Genomic DNA, 20,974 nt, shown 5'->3' with positions numbered 1-20,974 from the left:
GCGCGACAGAGAAAAAGACGATGGCGGGACGAGAGAAATAGAAAGATCGTACTCTTGTTTTGCTCTCGTCACGATGACAACACATGGTTGACATAGTCGCTCAAGGTACTCGTTTTCTACGTAAGCACGGAATCCATTTAATTAATTATGAAAGAAGGTGTGGTGTTCGAATGGACCAATCCGACCGGTTCGTTTGTCCTCGAGCCTCCGTAGAGCATTTCGATTATTAGCGTGCGATCTCGATTGGGACTCAGTGATAGAGAGCGAGCCGAACGGGAATAGTCGATTCCAAGTAAATACCGAGCACAGAAAAAAAGGAATCCTTGATTCAAGTATATTTTCATTCTTTAACGCTATTTGATTGATTTAAGCATAGCGTGCGCTTTGTAATTTTCATTTGCCTTAATAATAAATAAGTTTGTGAAAAGTATATTTTATCCTTAATAAAATATATTCTCGTTTTAAAATCGTTGTATGCTAAAAACAAACTTAGTTACATTTAAATTAAGAATTATATTTAATTGAAATAAATTTCAGCTTCTCAACCAAGAATATTTTGCACTTTTGTTTTAAGGATAAATTATTCTTTATCCAACAATATTTGCATTCTTTCAAGGATACTGTTTTTTTCTGTGAGAGGAAATATCTGCGTTATCGAGAGATACGCAGATCAATTCTCTTTCTTGTGGAGAGAGAGAGAGAGAGAGAGAGAGAGAGAGAGAGAGAGAGAGAGAGAGAGAACACACGTATCTCATTGTTTCTCTAACCGGAAAGAGATCGGCAAGTGAAGCTTTCGCAGGACATTTCTTCCGTCCACGACGAGATGTCCAAATCTAGTTTCCGCGAATGTTGGAACGTTTGCGCCTCCAACATCGCTCGAAGGACACACAATCCTATAAGATCGATAGTGGAGAACATCGTCGTAGAGCCGAACCCGAACAAGCCGATGATCGCCTTATCTATTGGTGAGCTGACGAGTCAAAATCGTCGCTGTAGTTTTGCGCGAGTAATATTTTAATACAATTATTTCAAATCGCGCGCGAACTAGAGCGATTGGATGAAGCAGAATGAATACATTCATTTTTTAATAATTATATTTTTATGGATATTTCTTTTCTTTTATAATATGTATATCCTATATTCTCTTTCTTATTATACAGTTTTCGAGCTATTATTAAATCTGTTATTTTTATATTTGCTAATTTTATATAAATCTATTATATGAATTTATGAATAATTTAATATCACTTAAGCTTTTATATAATAAGTAGAACTATTCTATATTCAAAAGAGACAGAAATATAGTATCTTTGGAATACAAAAATAATTTTACTTATTATATAAATGATATGAATATATTGTTATTATGTGTTAATAAATTTGTATATGCATATATAATAATAAATTCGATTACTGAGCGCGATTTTAAGAATTTTCCACATTTTTCGATGACGATGATTTTATTTGACAATCCCGCCATATTTCTCTGAATTTTCATTCTTTACTCGACAAGAGATGAAACACAGAAAAGCACGAGACAATGTATCACGATGGTATAATTAAGCGATTATTTTTTTACGCGAGACAAAAGATAACACGATATAAACTGACCCGACCAATCTTTTTCCGTTGAGGTGAAAAAGAGATTGTCCGTCGCGTCCATTCTTTATTACAAAAATTGCACGAAAATAAAATGATGCGAGCGTAAAACTATACAATATAATCTGTCTTTAGTTTTGCTAACGTATGAAACAATTTAGTAATTGAAAGGTAATTTAATATGGAGTATATTGCACGTTTTGCTGCAAAATTACATTCATATGTAAAGTCACTGCACGAAACGTCATAATTACATTCCTAAAATTAATATATAAAATTATTAGATTTTTATTTATTTTATATTTGAGGCACATTGCGGAAAACTTTACGCAAATAGAAAGCCACCTACAAAGGCCACAATGTCAGTAAATGCATACAAATTGCAAACTTTCGCTATTTCCTAGATTTTCAATATGCATGATCTCCCGCTTGCGAAAAAAAAGTTTGATATATCGATTGGTACAAAATAGGAGGTCAAAAATATGCTGTGCGAGGAAAATATGCTGGAATATGAAAAAGCGTATTTTGATTAACTTGGAAACTCCGCAGGAATTACGTCGAAAATATCGAAATGCGTTCGGTTCAGCCTTTTCGCGCTTTTGAAAAAGCATAAAATATTAATATTATTTTTTGCACGCGATAGTTGGAGTAAATTTTTACTATTAATAATAACAATCTATCATTTTCGCATAATATTTCAAATTTATTTTTCCATAAATATTATTCAACTTAATCTTTTTTCAATAAAATTTAAATTAAAAAAGTTATATGTTAATGTTTGTAATTGTGCGTGTAATTTCTTTTATCACTATAATAAATCTACAATTTTATCATTACAATAACTCTCTGATATTGTTAGATTTATAGAGATAGGGTCAGTTTAAAGGAGTTTAATAAAATATGGATATTATAATAATTATTTATTATACGCCATTTTTGCCTGAACGAATACTATGATGGCTATTTTTCATAAATTTGCAGAATTTGTAAATTTATAAAACCTATGTGATATGTCTGCGTTTATTTCTCTGTTTGTAGTCATTTACATATAATGGAAAAAATTTTCAGATAACAGCGTATATTCTTATTGTTTATCTTAATTGTTACATTAATCTTGCTATTTGTTTAATAAAAAATAAAAAATCTTTTCTTCAACTTTTTAAAAATCTGGATAAAAGAAAACATGAAGTTAACTTCGTCGTAAGATCTGTTTTATCCAAAAGTATTGAAACTTAATATACAATTCGCTCTCTGGAAAATATTGATACGCAGACACGCGGTGCAAGATAGACAATATTTCGTTTGCTGATTCTGCTGTATTTCTAAAAGAAACAACTTTTTCAAAAGAGAGTTTATCGGATAAAAGTTTCCTAAGCGATAAAATAATTCCAATATACTTGGCTCGATCAAATTCCTGTGACGCTTAATATAAAAAAAAAAACGCTACTTTTATAATATTGAAAATTTTTCCACGGTAGATAATTGAAAATATTATGTACGTTAAGAAAATTAAAAGGACCGTATAAATAAAATAGAACTGCGCTTTTTTTGATAAATATGAAGAAAATAATTAATATAATATAATGTATATGCGGAGAAAATTTTACAGTACAAATTACATGGAAAATGCATTCATTTTTACATTTATTGTAAATCTTGAAGATGACAATGGCATTAAAATATAGTACTATAATTGCAAATTATACATTTGTTCTATTGGTCGTTAACAATTATGTAGGTGTATGTATGTGTCAAAATATTTGGATAATGACAATACTCCTTTGGAAAATATAATACATATATAATATTATTGAATAATATCATGATTTTTCTTATATATTAGCATATTCCATGATATTACAAAAATAATATTGTAATATTTTCTTTGCTTTTCAAAAAATATCACCTTTGATAAGATGCAAATTTCTAGATGCAAATTTTTTGACATAAAATTTCAATTTTTTTAGATTAAATTTTTCTACAAATTCGGTTTTATATTCAAAGAGAAAAAATTAATTTACTCACCCAATATTTAATAAAACATTGAGAGAAAATATTAAAAACCAAAGAGTAAATTAAAACATGTTTCAATAAATGATTTTCCAAGAATATTTCCTCGCAGTATTTTGTTAGAAAAAAAATGGGAGTGGCTGCGAAAAACTATTTTGAAGAGTTACGCACATAAAAGTGAAGCATCTCAAGAATTTTATCTCATGCCTGAATTGTATATTTGTTTGTAATTCTTTAGGAAGTTTGCAAACTTCTACACACGAAGGTATGCAATGTTAACTTTATATGTATAGGTGCAGAATTTTATAAGCGATGAAAAGTTAAAAGGCTTGAAAAGTTAAAATGGTAGTGACGCGTATTGAGTCCTCTTAACATTTGTATGAGTACGAGTGATGCAAAATGCGGATGTGTCAGAATGTATCGGAAAAACATCCTCAGTAAATTTTATACCGGAATAGAATAGAACTGACACATGAACACACTAATCTAAATATATTTCGAAACAAATCTTACCCGGATGTGCTAGTGGCTATATATGTATACCTATATTTTTTAAAGCTTCTTTTATTCTATACATATGCAATTTTAAGAAGATTACAACGTCGGAAAATAAAATAGCAGCGTCAAAATTTTCGAAAAATGCTATCTTTTATTTTTAAAAGAGTAAAGTGTAGTATTAAATTATTGAGATTAGCGTAATAATGTTTTTTAAAAATATTTTGATTCTTTTTATAAAAAAAATAATAAAAATTCAGAGAAATTTGACAATTTGGGAAACCTTTTTCAGATTCTTTTTATCAAAAAAAAGTATGCCACGATGTGTACATTAAATGTTTCGCTTTCGGTAAAGTTTCATGTATGGTTTTGCTCCAAAAATATTCCAAAACCGGTTTATAAGTTTCATAACATGCCGAAAAGATCGATAAGACAAACAAGAAATTTTACTACATTTTTTTCTATCATGTAAGAGAAATATTCATAACATATTTTACTTTTTATGAAATTCATACTTTCAAAAAAACGATTCCATTTGAAAAAAGTAGTATAAATGCTCTAAAAATAAAATGAAATGTATATAAAACTTTCTCAGAAAGAGAAAAGTTAAGAGTATTTAATTAAAAAAAATTTTTTTTAGTTACATAATCTAATAAAAACTATCCATACTCTATGTAGAATATATTTTTTTCATATAGTATAAAGTAAAATACACATGCAAACTAAAAATTAGTTACGTGCAACAAATAAAAATAATTATTTATAAAAGTTCCAAACTTCTCGACGTTGTAATATGTCTGTAATGTGTGTAATTAATAATTCTCTGATAATTCTCCCAAAGATTTCAGCGTGAATCGATATTAATTGTTATCGATTGTAATAGAAAACATTGAAATGCGAAATTTAATATTGGAAAATGTTAACCGCAACATTGTCGAAACGCTATTCTTTCCGATTAAAGGCGACGAAGTTGTAATTATGTCTCATGGTACTCGGTACTCGAATTTTATTTTGCCGCGTAATAGACATTTTGCAACAGAGATTGACTATGACGCGTAGCTTCATGGGAAACAATTAATTAATTTCCATTACAATATATCCAGAACGCGAACCGAGTAGTAACTGTTTCGTTACACTTTGACAACGCATCTGTAAACAGCATTTCCTAGGGCTAGTTTAAACACAGTAATCAATTACAAACGAAACACATATACGTAATTAACTGCCTTACGCGAAACTAAATAAATCTAGTGGCAAACTAGATTTATACAATTGATAGTTTATATTGCAATCGTGGGATAATCGATAAACCAATGTGTTCATGGCGTTTAAAAAAAAATTACGCGTTCTATTTTAAAGGTGACCCTACGACTTTTGGCAATTTGAAGCCGCCAAAAGAGGTGATCGAGGCTGTTCAAGAGAGTGTAGCTTCGCAATTGTACAACGGATATGCACCGAGCACAGGTAACGTTTTATTCTAAGTTTCATAAATCCTAATCTAAATCTTTGTTTAATTACAGTATAATTGATGAAAAATAAATCTGATGAGAGAAATGATGGAAAATAAATCTGTTAACATAGAAAATTAACATAGAAAATATCCCCTATTAACATTTTTTAAATAATCATAGATAAATTATTTAAATATATATATATATATATATATATATATATAAATGTCATAAAATAATTACTAATTATATATGTGATGATATATTTATTTATTTTATGATATAAATCGTATATGTTATATCATAGACTAACTAGACGTTAAGTAATTATATATCTATTTAATAATGTAAGAAAATGATTTCGATTTATCCATTTTCCGCAGGTTATCAGAGGGCGCGAGAAGCTGTAGCTGAATATAGTTCGAACGAATTCGTAAAAGTCGATCCTAAGGTAAAACATATGCCTACATCGAATATCGATGACAGATCGGCGAGCACGTGTCGCGAACAAATTTGAAATCACCGATGTAGAGGTTTCTCGTCACGCGTTTATACGCGCTCGTATTTTATTTATTCAACATCAATATTTTATTGTTATTTATTCACAAGAATAGCGCGAAGCGCCAAAATTGCCAAAGTTGTTTGAATATTAATAACAGGACGTGAAAGAGATACTATAAATTTTTCTTTCAGACTCATAAAGAGAAAGAGAGAGAGAAAAAAGCGATCTAGGTATTACATTACAGGAATTATTTCCGTGACGTCGATTGTATTGTATATTCCGAACACTTGTACAATCTCGAGGATAGTTAATTAACTTGACGCTGTGAAATCTCGCGAGATGGAAATCGCCGATGCAGACGGAAAAAGAGATACATCGATAAAATGAAATAGAATACTGAAAACGAATGAGCAGATCAATTTCGAATTAATCATAAACAATTTATTGAATTACTAGAGCAAATATAAAATTACACGGCAAAATGTAATGTTATATTATCGAATGACAAAGATAAAAGAAGAGAGAAAGAGAACGTGAAATTAAGCTTGAAATTATATTATTTTTCTTTTGATGATTTTTAATTATGTCCTTTTATATCCGTGTCGTCCAATTATGATCTGCACGTAAATACAATACAAACAGCTCATTTTTCTGTACTGAAACTCTTGCGATAAAAATTCTCCTTTCCATTCATCAAAATTTTTATCCAATTTTTGTTTTGAAAATTTCGTATATATTTTAGTTTTTTAATTTTGATATAATATTAAAATTTATTAAAATGTATCGAATAAATTCTTTAAAAAATATAGAAAGAGCGTGTAAAAAGTATAAAAATAATAAAAAATTTTTAGCGCGGAAAGCTTTTTTATTTTTACGTGTATGAGAGACGCGAAAGCAATATAAATAATCTATTTCGTATTTCTATATTTTGCCATAGGACGTAATCCTGTGTAGTGGATGTTCTTGCGCGCTTGACTTGTGTATCACGGTTTTAGCTCGAGAAGGCCAAAACATCCTAATCCCACGTCCCGGTTTTTCGATCTATCGAACGTTGGCAGAGGGTCTTGGTATTACGGTTAAATCATATGAGTTACGTGTGAGTATCTTTTTTAAAAAAAATCAATATCTTTACACGCATTTAACATATATTTTATGCAGTAAAATTTGTATCTAATAATGAAGAAGTGAAACAATATTATAGATGGTAAAAGTTGTTATAATTTTCATTTAATAAAATTTCTACTAAAATTATTATACATATACATATATGTATATATAATAATTTTATATAAAATATTTGGATTTAATTTAAAAGATATTTTGCACGAATATATCGTTATTCGTCATTTTCAAAGTACAAAAAAAGATTATCTTAAACGAGCAAGCTTTAAATGTAACTAATCAATAACCGCTTGTTGGTCAACAATTGTGAGAACGAATTATGTCATTTGCATGTACGCATGTGATTTCAATATAATAAAACTTATCAATGTATGCATGGCAACTACTGGTTTTCAGTTTTGCTTCTGAATAATAATTAATCAAGAACGTGTAGTTTGCGTGAACTACACGCAAACTGCACGTGAACTACACGTTTGACCAGGTAGTTCTATGGATAATTTAAAATTCATATATCGTAGCAATTACAAATTTATGATCCGAACATTAATATAGATTGAAGTATTTTTTTAAAGAGTATATTTCGAATACAAATATAAAATAACTGTTTAAAAAAAAACACGTGATAAAGAATTTTCCATAAAGAGCGTACTTAAATTAATTCATTTGTTTGTAAAAATATAAAAATTTTAAGAATCATGCTTTTGAAATAAATAAATTTTTTAAATTATATTAATTATCCGAATGTTTTAAAAACATTATATCAACTTTTCAAATTTTAAATTGTCTAACAATTGATTTGTTTGTTTAATATGCATTCTGAATCATTTATAGATAACGAACAGCATAATGAACACTTGCTTGCATATTCCCGTGATAACATGCAAAATATTGATCGATACCGCAGCGACAGCGCTACTCTGTAATAATCGCGCCTGTAAAAGAGAAGGCAGTATTACACGCTACCGTGTTACATCGTCATTAATAAGAAATGTGCATAACAGACGTCTGCCATATTTCTTAAGTTATACGCATTATTACAAAACGCTTCAAGAGACAATCGGGATTAGCATGCGCGCGTACGAACGATTTTCTATGCAAAAATATTCCATTTCATTAATATCTTTAAATTTATTAGCCATCTGTAAGGCGTGAATATCACGAGAAACAATAAAGGTTCATAATGTTTCGTTTTTTAGCGTGCAGAGACGAAATCTTTTATCACATAACTACATTAATTTTATATATACATATATTGTATTTCTTCAGACGTATCAAGAAGTGAAAATTTATATTTAAACTTTAATTTCTCCTGCAAATTTTCAAAATAAAATCTAAAGTACAATTGGTAATATTTAAATATCTGACATTTTTTTATTCGCTCTTATTAAAAGTATGTATCTTTTTAATATTAAATAATGTTATAATTTTAAGAAATTTTATTAATTTCAGATCTTGTAAAGATTTCGTTTCTTTCGCAAAGCAATCATGTAAAAAATTGGACCACCAATTGGAGCTATTATTGCGTAATGACTTTAAAGAACACGGAATCATATTTAAATTGTTCATTACGAGATATCTATACTTTTGCTTTGAGATCCTTCAAACATTAAATTCAAGTGCTAATGAAGCAGTTTCCTCTCTTTTCAACTTTGCTTACCGGCAAGTTTTAACATCTTACTCGCCTTCGCTATGTGTCGCTACAAAGTATTTTACTTTCCTAAGAAGTAATTACAGTCGTAATACTGTAACTTTAATTGTCTACAAAATGAAATGCGCGAGGAATTTGTAACCATCCTATGCATTTTCTCACACGTCGCGTATTTATGAATCGCATAAATATTGTCGTACATAAACGTTTTGGCAATTTTATATATTTGTGTATACAGTCTATTGCTTCGCAATATCTATGTGTGTATATTTTATTCCTATTCAATATATTTCTCTAAATATTATTTTATTTAAATGCGAAAGCATCTACACAAAAATATATATGAATTATTTTTAATTCGAGATCATCGATTGTTTTAATTCAACGCGATAGAATATTTTGAAATATATTTATTCTTTGTTAACATGTAATTGTTGAAAGAATTTTGTTGAAATGTAAAAATAATCGAAATATTTTTACACACAGTAAAATTTAATTTGTGCGAAAAAATTCAAAACCATGAAAGAATCTATAAAAAAAAATTGCAGGCGATTTTTCCGAGACACCCCTTGTACATTATAGATTACAGAAAAGAGAGAAAATGAATGTCCGAGAGAAAGAGATGGAGAGGACATCTCGCGAATGCACCCTATTAATATTAATCGTTCATTTCGCAGCCGGAACTCGGTTGGGAGATCGATCTGGACGATCTGGAGGCGCAAATCGACGAGTCGACCGCAGCGATTGTTATAAACAATCCTTCGAACCCGTGCGGCTCCGTGTTCAGTCGCGACCATATACTTGACATTCTCGACATCGCCGCTCGTTATTACGTACCCATTATAGCCGATGAGATTTACGAGCACATGGTACGTGCCCGAATATTACGCTTCCCTCTCGCAAGTATCAAGTGACAAATCGTTTCATTTGCGGACTTCGAAATAAAGCGACGTCCTTTTGTGTTTCCAAGGGAACACGCAATTCATTCACGGAACTAGTATGCAAAATCCCGGAAGGAGAATTTTCGCTTACGAAAATTACACGTCGCAAAGATTCATTGTGATCTAATCGTAAAGAAAATATTTTACAATAATTAAATTATGTTTTACTTCATATTGTTTCTTTTTACGAATTAGAATAAAAATTTCTTTTTGCGTTATAAAAAAAATTATATGTCTATATAAGAATTTTATGAGTTTTTATAACTTAATTTTCGTTATTCTAGTTTAAAATATAAAAGTACACGCACAATATTCTATTGCGTGACGTATAATTGTAGTAGTGTTTTTTTTAATTCAATTGAATGAGACAAAGTAACGTCTGACTGTCACGATTTTGTGTCATTTTATGTCACATGCAGGCGAAACATACGTGCCTATTATGCGCAAATACATTTTTCGCCTCTCCACTGTTTTCAGGTATTTCCAGGACGGACTTTCCACTCGTTAGCGTCTCTATCGACCGAAGTTCCTATTTTGTCGTGCAGCGGACTGACTAAAAGGTATGTTGGAACGTGAAGTGACTAGTAAAAATCCCGTATTTCGACGTTGAAATTCGGGCGCGAGATTTTGTGTAACATCCTGGAATTTTTACGCGCAAATTTAATATGCAATTTTCGCGTATATTAAATAAAACGGTCGAATACCTAATCTACCTCTTGAAAGACCGTCATGTTATTTAATGTTTAAAGATGAAAAAAACAAGGGAGAAGTCAAAAGTGATTAAACAGGTTGACATCAATTGTACTACGAATGTTCGCAGAGCAAAATTTCAACATTTGATCCAAAAAAGGCATTCAAAATCAAAGGATTTAAAGCAAAATCTGAATATTTAGCTTCTTGAGAGAAAAAAATAGAAATACATACCTTTTTACATTTATCTTCTTGAGAGAAAAAACGTAGAAAAATACATACCTTTTTACATTTATTTTAAATATCATAAATACGATTGTTAAAAATGATTTAAAAAAAAATATATTTATTTAAAAATTTATTAATTTGATTCATTTATCTATTTAAATATTTGTTAAATTCCACATTTTCTTCAATATTTTGTCAAGTTTTTACCGGTTTTTACTTATTTTCAGTACGTTACCTTCTATTATCTTCTTTCATTGAGAATAAAAGTACGTAGCGAAACTAACGATTCGTGAAGTTGACGAAAAGATTTCTTAGGAGCGAAGGCGGGCGCGTTCCGTCGTAAAATTTTTCGTCCGATTTTCAAAAATAAGACGAAAGTTGATTGAGCGTGAATAAAAAGCCGAAAGAACGAAGTTTCGCGTGATTATGCTTCCATTACTCTGACGATATCAGATTTGAAACGCAACTTCATTTACAAACTCTACACTAGTTGTAAACAAATACGTGCAGCTATTATATTAAGTCTTTCATTGTAATGTACAGTATATTTTATCATACACTGCGAATTTTTTGCAGCACAGTTGATTTCGCAGATATTGAGATTGAACCGCATTTTTATGCAGATTCTCAACGATATATATTTAAATATAACATACTTACATTCAAATACAAAATAAATGATGGATGAATCCAATCAGAATATATGAATTATATACGAATATGTTACAATATAATAATAGCAAACCCAGATTACGCCTATGATTTAATCAGTAATTACCATGTGAATTTCTATTGCAAAAATATGATAATTGAAATATACATTAAAATTAATTTTATAATCAAAATTAATTGAATCTTTCTCTCAAAGAGGTTTTGAAAATAATTTCTCTCGAATATGAATACTCTGATCCGTTTCGAATAAATTAATTAAATGCGAATTGTAACGGCTATATGCTTCTTTTATTTAACAGTTATATTCGCATTAATGAAAAGAAAAATCAGAAAGAAATAGTAAAATGATTCTGTCCACAAAATCAATGTGAAAATGAGATTATTATAATATCGGATTATCGTTAACCGTATTCATAATAGACGTTATTAATGCAATCATAGCAGATTAAAATGTGTATTTAATTATGATTAAGCCTCTCTTTCATATGCAAAGATAAAATAATTATCTTAGAGAATAAAGGATACATTTTATATATTAAATTTGCACGCCAAACTTTTTTTGTCATTTGTACAATAATAAAAAAGAACAACTTTTGTTGTTCTATGAAAGCCTAGCATTCGCCTTTCTATCAATCGGGGTAATTCTGGGTTATAAAATAAATTTCTCACTCACCGATGTTGATACAATAACGAAGTTGTACACAGCATATTGATCTGAAAAAAAAAAAAAAAAAATATTCAAATTATGTATTGTACATAAGAAAATGTCCATTAATGTACAGTAAATTATTTCCAAGTAATTAATGTGTAAATTTTTTTAAATCATGTGCAAATTTTTTTCGTGTCGTTTAAAAAGATATTTAAACAAATATAACAAAATATGTTATAAATTATATTTATTTTGCATACCTCACAGCTGCCTCGACGTCGCCCGATGCCTCCCCAGACCTCCTCCTCCTCTCTTGATTCTTCATAGCACTCACGGCACTCGCGAAAATATGAATAATTACGATTGCCCGACACTTTACACGGCACTCCCGATATGTAAAATTTTACACGGCACTCCCGACGCGCGATACTTTACACGGCACTCCCGATACGACACGTGACTCGCACTACCTGTGATAACAAAATACATATATGTATTAGAGCAATTTTATCATTTTTTGCATTATAACATACATGATATAAATATGTAAATAATTTCTGATAAAGAAAATACCATAAAACAAAGTGAGACGCTACGAGAAGTCGATCTCAGTTTATTCCAAGGGATTTTCGTTGCTTTAAATAGTCAGAACGATTTATATAATTTTTATAATTGTAAATATTATTTATATATAATTTTTTTATTATTAAATATTATTCTTGAAAATTATTTATCTAGAAAAGTATTTTATTTTTAAACTAAAACTTTTTGTTGCGATACAAAATTATTTCAAAGAAATTATGTAACTTTGATAGTAATCTGTAAAATAAAATCTGACGAGAGATAGTTATATCTTGTTCTTTTTTTTACAGATTTCTGGTTCCAGGATGGCGTATGGGATGGATAATAATCCATGATCGTGAGAATGTACTCGAGACCGAGGTGGGTAAACGGTATAATATATCACAGCTCGAAAATAATTGCTTTTCTGGTAGCATTGTTCTTCGAGTAACGAGACCGGACATATCGCTGAGAGTTCGGCATATTACAGATTTGATTAAATTTCGTTGATTAAACTTTATTCCGCTATGAAAGTTCAATCCTTTGGCCACCGATGCCAATCGTATCTTTAATTCCTTGCAAAAGGTGTATCGCCTTTGGATAAACTTGGAACCATCATCTCGCGTATCGTTACACGAATATATAGTTGAGCTTTTTTAATAACTTTTGCAAGTTGTTTCCTCATCTTAAATAAGTAATAAAAATAAAAATTCTGAGAGAAAATCTAATCAAAAAGTTTATATATATAATTCACAAATATATTGCTTAACTACTGCAAAAATATTTTTATGTAAGACACTTTAACTCTAAAGTATTTCTTTCTCATTGCTACACTTTATAATTTTATAATAAAATTTCTCAAATAAGTTTACAATAAGAGTAAATTTCTAAAATATTAACATATAAAAAAGCGATTAATTTTTTTTCTTTTTTTTCTTTTTTTGCAATATAAATATAATTTTTCTTTTTTCCACACATCTTTATATTCATTATTTCATTGTATATATATTATTTTTCGTTTTAAAAGAAAATATTGATTGTATGACTCTTTCTGATAGTGTTTTCATAGACGAATATTGAATAGACTGATAAATATCTGTCGATTTGCAACATGTTCAATGTCTCACAATATTCGAAGTCTGTGAAAAATACTATCAAGTTTTTAGAAATGATTTCGTATTGAATTCGACATGTCTAACTCAGATCTCGCTTTTGAGAATTTTCTACATCTGTTCAAATTTACAAGACAACCTGATGTATAATCTTTTTTATATAAACCGTATTCTTTCAGATATAAATAGATATATATTATAGATATGTAATAATTAGATAATAATAGATAAAAATAAATTTGTAATTTATTGCTGTCGTTTAGATTCGCAAAGGTTTGCATTGCTTGAGTCAACGGATAATTGGTAGTAATACTATTATTCAAGGAGCTTTACCCGCGATACTTGGTCAAACACCGCAAAATTTCTTCGACGATGTTATCCATACCTTACACGTAAGTTTTCTCAATTTAGAAGATAAACATACATGTACAAATAATTATACAAAATTCGCGATGTTACAGTCGCACTCCAAATTGGCGTACAGCTGCATAATAAAGATTTCGGGCCTAAAACCAATAATGCCGGACGGAGCGATGTATATGATGGTAATCACATTTCCGTGAAATTTACTCGGCCAACAGCCTTGCATAATTCCAAAAATCGTAGTGTTTGATTGTTTGACGGTCCGTAGCTCGTGGCATAAAGCCGTAAATGTTAATTGGGCGCCCGATAAACAGGTCGTACAATTAGTCGATGCACGACCGCCATTTATACGTTAATGCACAAATACCATTAGTAAGGTGGACCGACTACAATTTACGGGCTATAAATTATTGAATCGATTTCTAGGTCTACATCGATCTACCATGTTTTCCGGAATTTAATTCCGACCTGGAATTCGTGCAGCGACTACTAATGGAAGAATCCGTGTTCTGCCTACCCGGCCAGGTTCGTTTCTGACGCTTAAATTATTAACTGATCATTTTTTAATTCTAAATGTTCATCCTGCAATTTGCTCTCTCTTCGTGCGTATACACACAATAAAATACCAGAGCTTTTTTAATTAAATTTTACGGTATGCCAATATATTTAATGCAGACGATTGAAGTATCGTAAAAAAATTAAAACACATTATCTTGCAATGATGTTTGTCGGATAAATATTTAAATATAAATTCCTTTTAACAACAATTAATGAGAAGTGAATGCAAATTTTCACAAATGCTATTAGATTTCACAAACCATAAAACAAATTTTTTGCAATTATTTTGCAATGAATGGGTACTAAACGCTTATGCGATAGTTTCGAAAGATATTTATCAATAAATCTCAATTTGAATTTGTTTCTTTAGCTTTCTACATTTAACATTAAATTTTATTTATAATACATAAGATACATATTTTTCACTTCTTTTAAATGTATAATAATTTAAAAATAAAATAATTTAATTTAAAAATTATTAATCTATTTTTTTGAATTTATTAGGATAAAAATAAATTTTTCATGTTTTTATTATATATATATATATATATTAAATTTTTAATAGCTTATTTAAGAAAAGTCTAATTTAATCATAAAAGCATGTCAGTTTAAAAAAAACAGCTTCTTAAAAATGTAAAATAATTTGATTAATCTTTTATATTCCTGCTTAATTTAGTGCTTTGATTATCCCTCTTACATGAGACTGGTAATCACCGTACCGTACGACATGCTCGTAGAAGCTTGTCAAAGGATTCAAGAATTTTGCGAAAGGCATCACTACAAAACGGCAGAAATCATGGGGAGAAGCAATTTCGTCAATGTGGAAATTTCATATTAAAAAGAAAAATACATCGTCAAGAAACATCGAAAATATTTGCATTAACTCGCTGATTATTTTTCAGCCTTAGTTTTTGCTCCTGTGCATATGTATATCTTTATATTTCTACATTTATTGTATGTATAATATATAAATATATCTATCTCTTATAATTACATACATCTTTTGTATCTCTACTTTTTTTGTAAGTATCTATTATTTATGTAATAAATATTTGATACGTGTAATTAAAATAATTTTAATAAAGATATCAAAATCACCTGAATGTTTATTGTAAAGCACATGAAAATGGAGAATAAACATAAATATTTTTTAAAACTCACTTTCTCTTATAATTACATACATCTTTTGTATCTCTAATTTTCTTGTAAGTATCCCGTAATTATGGAATAAATATTTGATACATGTAATTCAAATCATTTTAACAAAGATGTCGAAATCACCTGAATTGTCAAGCACATGAAAATGGAAAATTTATATGAGATACCTAAACTCATATATAAAAATAAATAATTTTTAAAACTCACCGAGCTCGTAGTTTGTCCCGCTATTTTCCGCGATGCCTCTCTCTCTCCTCTTTCGCTCTCGTCAGCTGGAACGGAAATGAGGTTAAGTACGCGCGCACAGAACTCTGAATGACACTCCCGACACATTAATCGTACGCGACACGCGCTTGATTACATCGCGACGAAAATAATAACGCGAAAAAAATCAACGCAATCGACTCGACGTCTCGCGCACAGATTAATACTAATGAATATCTCTCTCGAACGACGAATAGAATCCGACAATCGCGCGCGACCAACTTTGCCGCGTAAATATTTTCGTTCGCGGCGCTTGTCTGCTTCTTCCGCTTCTACTTGCACTTCCGCTTTTCGCAACTCTCGCACTGTAAACAACAAATAACAGATAGGTTAGTTTTAGATAGAACATATAATTGTCATTATATGCTGCAAAGAATTTTAGAACACAATAAATATGCATAAGCTCAATTGAGTTAATTGTCAAATTGAAGTTGTTAAATGTTAAATTAAAGTAAAATGTGTTAAATTGAAGGAATGTGCAAAATTCGGGGATGCTGGACGCACGATGAATTTCGATCGAATAATCTCGCGCAGATCAGATCGTACCAAATCGTCGAGATACAAACACTGCTATTAATGCTGCATTGACAGTTAATGACAGATGTTAACACACTAGATTAATTACTGTACCTATTAATAAAACGCAACTCGCGATCCGTCCCGTGCGCGCAATGTTTTCTTTACGAGCGAACATATGATGCCGGCAACTTCACTCTGGTACCACGTGATCATACCACGTGATACTACGCGAGTCAACTTAGGTTAGATGAATCGAGACGATGAATCGAGCGAAAATATATATGTATACAATCGAAATTTGATGTTTGACGCGAATGCATTTTGAGCACGAAAAATTCATAAAAATTAAAATTCCAAAGCGTAATTAACAAAAGTCGAGATTTTCCACGACTTTCTGTTACCTCAAATCACTCGATCCAGCGATTCGCGTGTGTATTATTCTCAATTAAAAACACATAAAAATATATCGAAATATGTGTGAAATAGAATACAAACATAGTCTAATTACATGGAAAAAAATAATTATCGATGAGGGAATATTAATTGATCGCGATGAAACAATTATTATATTATATATCTGTTTGTTACCGACGAATAAATCATGCAAAATGCGACTGTCTCGAAAGATATAATATTCGTCGTCTCAACATATTATGATAATCGCTAAATCTAGACAGTTAATTAAACGTGCGAATTCATAATCATACTCACGATTGTGATTAATGACGGGAAATAGTAACGCGTCGACACGGAGCGACTTGTCTCGCTGCCTGTCGGCTCGGCTCTCACCTTGCGAATGACAAGGTCGCGACGTCACACGCATCCTCTCTCTCTCTTTCTCCGCTGCGCGGGAAAAATAAACAACACCGCGCGCCGGCTAATTTGTTGTTCTTGCTCCGAAATATTTTTACGTATTACAAAGCGAAATATGTGTGTCACGAATATGTATTTCTATTATTTTGTTCCTTGCATTTGAAATTAATATTTATATTAAATCAATGATTGACTTATTATTTGCGCTTTAATTTGTGAACATGTTAACGTCACCTAAGATATAACGATTAATTAATTTTGTATATTTGTCAGAATTCTAATAACAAACTATTGTCAACGATTGTTAATTATTTAAATTCTAATAATAATAATAATTGTGCTTTATATATATATAAATTATTTTTAAGTAAAATTTAATCGATATAAATATATATATATAGATTTAATTTATTAATTATTTTAGTAATTTTATTAATTATTTTATTAATTATTAAGATATAATTTATTAATCATAAAGAAATAAAATTTACTTTTACTTGAAACGTAAATAGTATCTATGTCAATTATTTTTATTATCATTATTAAGTACTCCTTTCATATTTTTACATCCTGAGAAAAAAAATTGTGTAATTTTTAATGACTTCAAATAAAATTATATATTACATAGCAAAAGACGAATCGTCTATTATTATAATATATATGTTATTGTTCGGACACACATTACGCAGAAATGGTTAAACTGATTTTCGCAAAACTTGGTGTATCTTACAATCGATCCAACTTGGGATGTTGGCCGCATGCCATAACAAAATTTCGTTTGAAAGGGGAGTTTGCGAGAAGTCAACTCAAAAAATGGGCGTTACCCTGCTTGCTATTGATTTTACGAAGAATTCACATGACAGAAATTATAAATTGTTGGCTTTCGGCAGTTTCAGAAACCGATTGGGACGAGCAAAGCTTACAAAAGAGATGATGTATACATTTGAATGCCACATAAATTTTTGGAAACAGAAATAAAATTCTGTATTTTTATCAATTTAATTTATCGAAATAAACGATCACTCATTTCAAGTATATTTTATACGAGTAATTTCTGCTGCTCTAATAATATCGTAGAATATCATTTTCATCATGTAAGTTACATTTATTCATACATATCTACATCAATTCTCGGGTTAAATAAATGTAATCGGAATATATATATACATACTCGTATATATGCTATCGTAATATTGCGCATGTAATTTATAATATAATACTATAGGTCAGTGCGTAATTTTTATAGCCACGTTTTCATCATACTTTCAGGTGCAAAAATGTTTTTACAGTGAAAATGTAGGGACAAAAAAATTCGCAGCGTTATAAATTTTGTTGCAAAGAGATATAGCAGAATAACAAAAATTAGAATCCGTCGAGCATCGTCGTGATTTTTTTCTTTTGCGAATTATGACGGTACTACTGTTAATAATTTATGCATTTAAAGATGCAAAAATAATTTTGAATACTGGATATATAATTTTATTTTTCTATTCTTAGAGAGAGATATTGATTTATTAAAGTTTATTTTAACTTGCTCTCACCAGTCAATTATAATGAGCTATAATTCTATTTTTATGTTATTATTTTTTAGTTTTAATTTTATTACAGTTTTAATTATACATTTCAATTCTTACGCTTTATTTCTCTTTCCGCCTTTAAAAAACATCTCCATTTTTCTTTCTCTCTTTCTCGCTTTTTTTTTTATTACGGTTGAACCAGAAATGTATCTACCTTGCATGTATGTACTTTGCCTGTGTAAATCTCGGATAATTCAATTAGAGATGCGATCAAGCCATAGCTGGACTATCGATATCATGGAACGTGCTATCGAAATACTTAATTGGGAGCGAAATTTGAACGTTATATTCTTCTATAAAAAGATTTATCGTAATACCATATAAAATCCGAGTGCGGTCGAAATGGTTGAACAACAGAATTGGAGTAAATCGCAGAAAAATAAACCAAGTAGTGCCATTTATAAAACTGCGGTCTTTTTTTTCGTTTCGCGGTTAAATGTATAATCCAATCTAATTTGGAGACAATAATCAAATTTTTATAAATTTGACATAAATACAAATAAAAATTGCGTTCTATTAAAAAGTTTGAATTTCATATTTTTTTAAAATATGAACAAACACATAAAATCAGTTGTAATAAAATTAATTACGAGCAAATGAAAACGGATCTTCGTGCGAGGTGAATGTTCCAGACATATTCAATAAAATATCCGGAATCGTAGCGTAATAATAGCGCAATGATTCGTAGCTATTTGCTAGACAGTAAAATACTACATAATGATAGTGATTTTGAGGCATTTCTCATTCAGAGGAAAATGAATAATGAAAGGAAATTGCAAATTTACAGTTGTTACATTTCGGAATTTTATCGTTTCCGAAAATAGAAAGATACTCTTTCTAAAAATATTTTTGTGTACCATTATCCCTAATAAAATTTTCTTCCCATTAGTTTAGTCTATTTTAAATAATTTACATCTTAAAAATCACATATCACTTCTCTAGAAAATTGTATCTTACTCAAAATATTCCTAAATGGTGGTAATAATTTTACTTATTATATTTAATAATTATATTTAATATTTAATTTAATTATATTTCTTAGAAATCTCTCTCTCAATATAATTTTTTTTTGTTTTTTCTGAGTTTCATAATCATTAACTTGCTACTTTTATTTATATAATGTGATATACAATTTAATCGCAAAATTTAACTAATACTATTAAATGTCTCGATAAAATGTATTGCGGTTCAACAATCCTGGTAGTGCTATATTCAAGTCATTGGAAAAAGCATTACGTACTGATTTGCATAAAGCTTTTCGAGTTTGAAAGCACTTTGTATGATTCACACAGTTCACTAAGCGCATTTCTAATATAACATTATATCGAACGTTTATATCGAACAAGAAAAATAAATAATAATATATTGTACTCTGTCGCAATGCAGCATCCTCTTATTTTGATCGACTTTTTCTCGTAACATTTAACTTTAAATGTTTATTAATTCTTGCTATTAAAATTACATACATATACTACTTATTTAAAAGAGAATACTATTTCAACTATTCGTTTTCTCTAAAGAATAATAATAACCGAAAATCCTCGACACTTCCAGATTTTGTTCAAGAAGAATTTATTCCCAATTGTTCTTCAAATTGCAAATATTTATATAAAAAAGATGTAAAAAAAAGATGACCCACATTGTATCTGAAACTTCGTCAAAGTATTTTTGTTTTATATTCGATTTGCTTTTTTTTTTATATACGCGTGAGTGTTCACTCTATTTAAAATAAAAGCATAATAATTTTTCCCGAATCCATTGAATGTGTTTTCTATCTGAATACTATCGTGGTATTGGAAAAATGAACGATGCATCCCGGTCGATATATTAATAGATATTTATTTTCATCATAAATCACGGGCGCTATTCGCGTTTCTCTGACAAAAACGAGAGAAAGAGAGAAAGCACGCAAAGGAACGAAAGAAAAGGAAAATTGCCCTGTTTCTCCAACAACTTGCAGCACGTTCGTTACTACAATATTTCGTTGCCAACGTTTTGAGATACTCTTGTAGTGATAATATTAATGTTACGGCGTTAGTGTA

At 29.6% G+C, this 20,974-nt stretch overlaps 1 protein-coding gene across 4 annotated transcripts; it reads left to right on the top strand.

The window, feature by feature from the left end:
- Positions 1–238: 238 nt before the first annotated feature.
- On the top strand, positions 239–15,698 carry Tat (Tyrosine aminotransferase). Of its 4 annotated transcripts, none has more exons than XM_029301636.2 (12): positions 239–292; positions 775–965; positions 5,464–5,568; positions 5,939–6,006; positions 6,995–7,153; positions 9,505–9,696; positions 10,246–10,328; positions 12,880–12,949; positions 13,944–14,072; positions 14,142–14,225; positions 14,470–14,568; positions 15,278–15,698. In XM_029301636.2, the coding sequence occupies exons 2-12, from the start codon at positions 824–826 to the stop codon at positions 15,437–15,439; spliced, it is 1,293 nt and encodes a 430-aa protein (XP_029157469.1). In that variant the 5' UTR covers positions 239–292; positions 775–823; the 3' UTR covers positions 15,440–15,698. The 4 variants fall into 4 exon arrangements, with proteins under 4 accessions (XP_029157469.1, XP_085345752.1, XP_029157468.1 ...); XM_029301635.2 differs by having other exon boundaries at positions 252–332; positions 617–965; XM_085489627.1 differs by lacking the exon at positions 239–292 and adding an exon at positions 317–332 and having other exon boundaries at positions 538–965.
- Positions 15,699–20,974: the final 5,276 nt, after the last annotated feature.

The sequence above is a fragment of the Nylanderia fulva genome, unplaced genomic scaffold, assembly GCF_048542155.1.
Source record: "Nylanderia fulva isolate GAGA-0341 unplaced genomic scaffold, ASM4854215v1 Scaffold9, whole genome shotgun sequence".
Taxonomy (NCBI): domain Eukaryota; kingdom Metazoa; phylum Arthropoda; class Insecta; order Hymenoptera; family Formicidae; genus Nylanderia; species Nylanderia fulva.
This window is presented reverse-complemented; position numbering and strand designations above follow the sequence as displayed.

Bases quoted from the DNA above. Each gene is read 5' to 3' on its own strand.
- Tat (XM_029301636.2), top strand. From the start codon at position 824: ATGTCCAAATCTAGTTTCCGCGAATGTTGGAACGTTTGCGCCTCCAAC. The intron at 6,007-6,994 runs GTAAAACATATG...ATTTTGCCATAG, and splicing joins TCGTAAAAGTCGATCCTAAG to GACGTAATCCTGTGTAGTGG. The intron at 12,950-13,943 runs GTGGGTAAACGG...GCTGTCGTTTAG, and splicing joins AGAATGTACTCGAGACCGAG to ATTCGCAAAGGTTTGCATTG.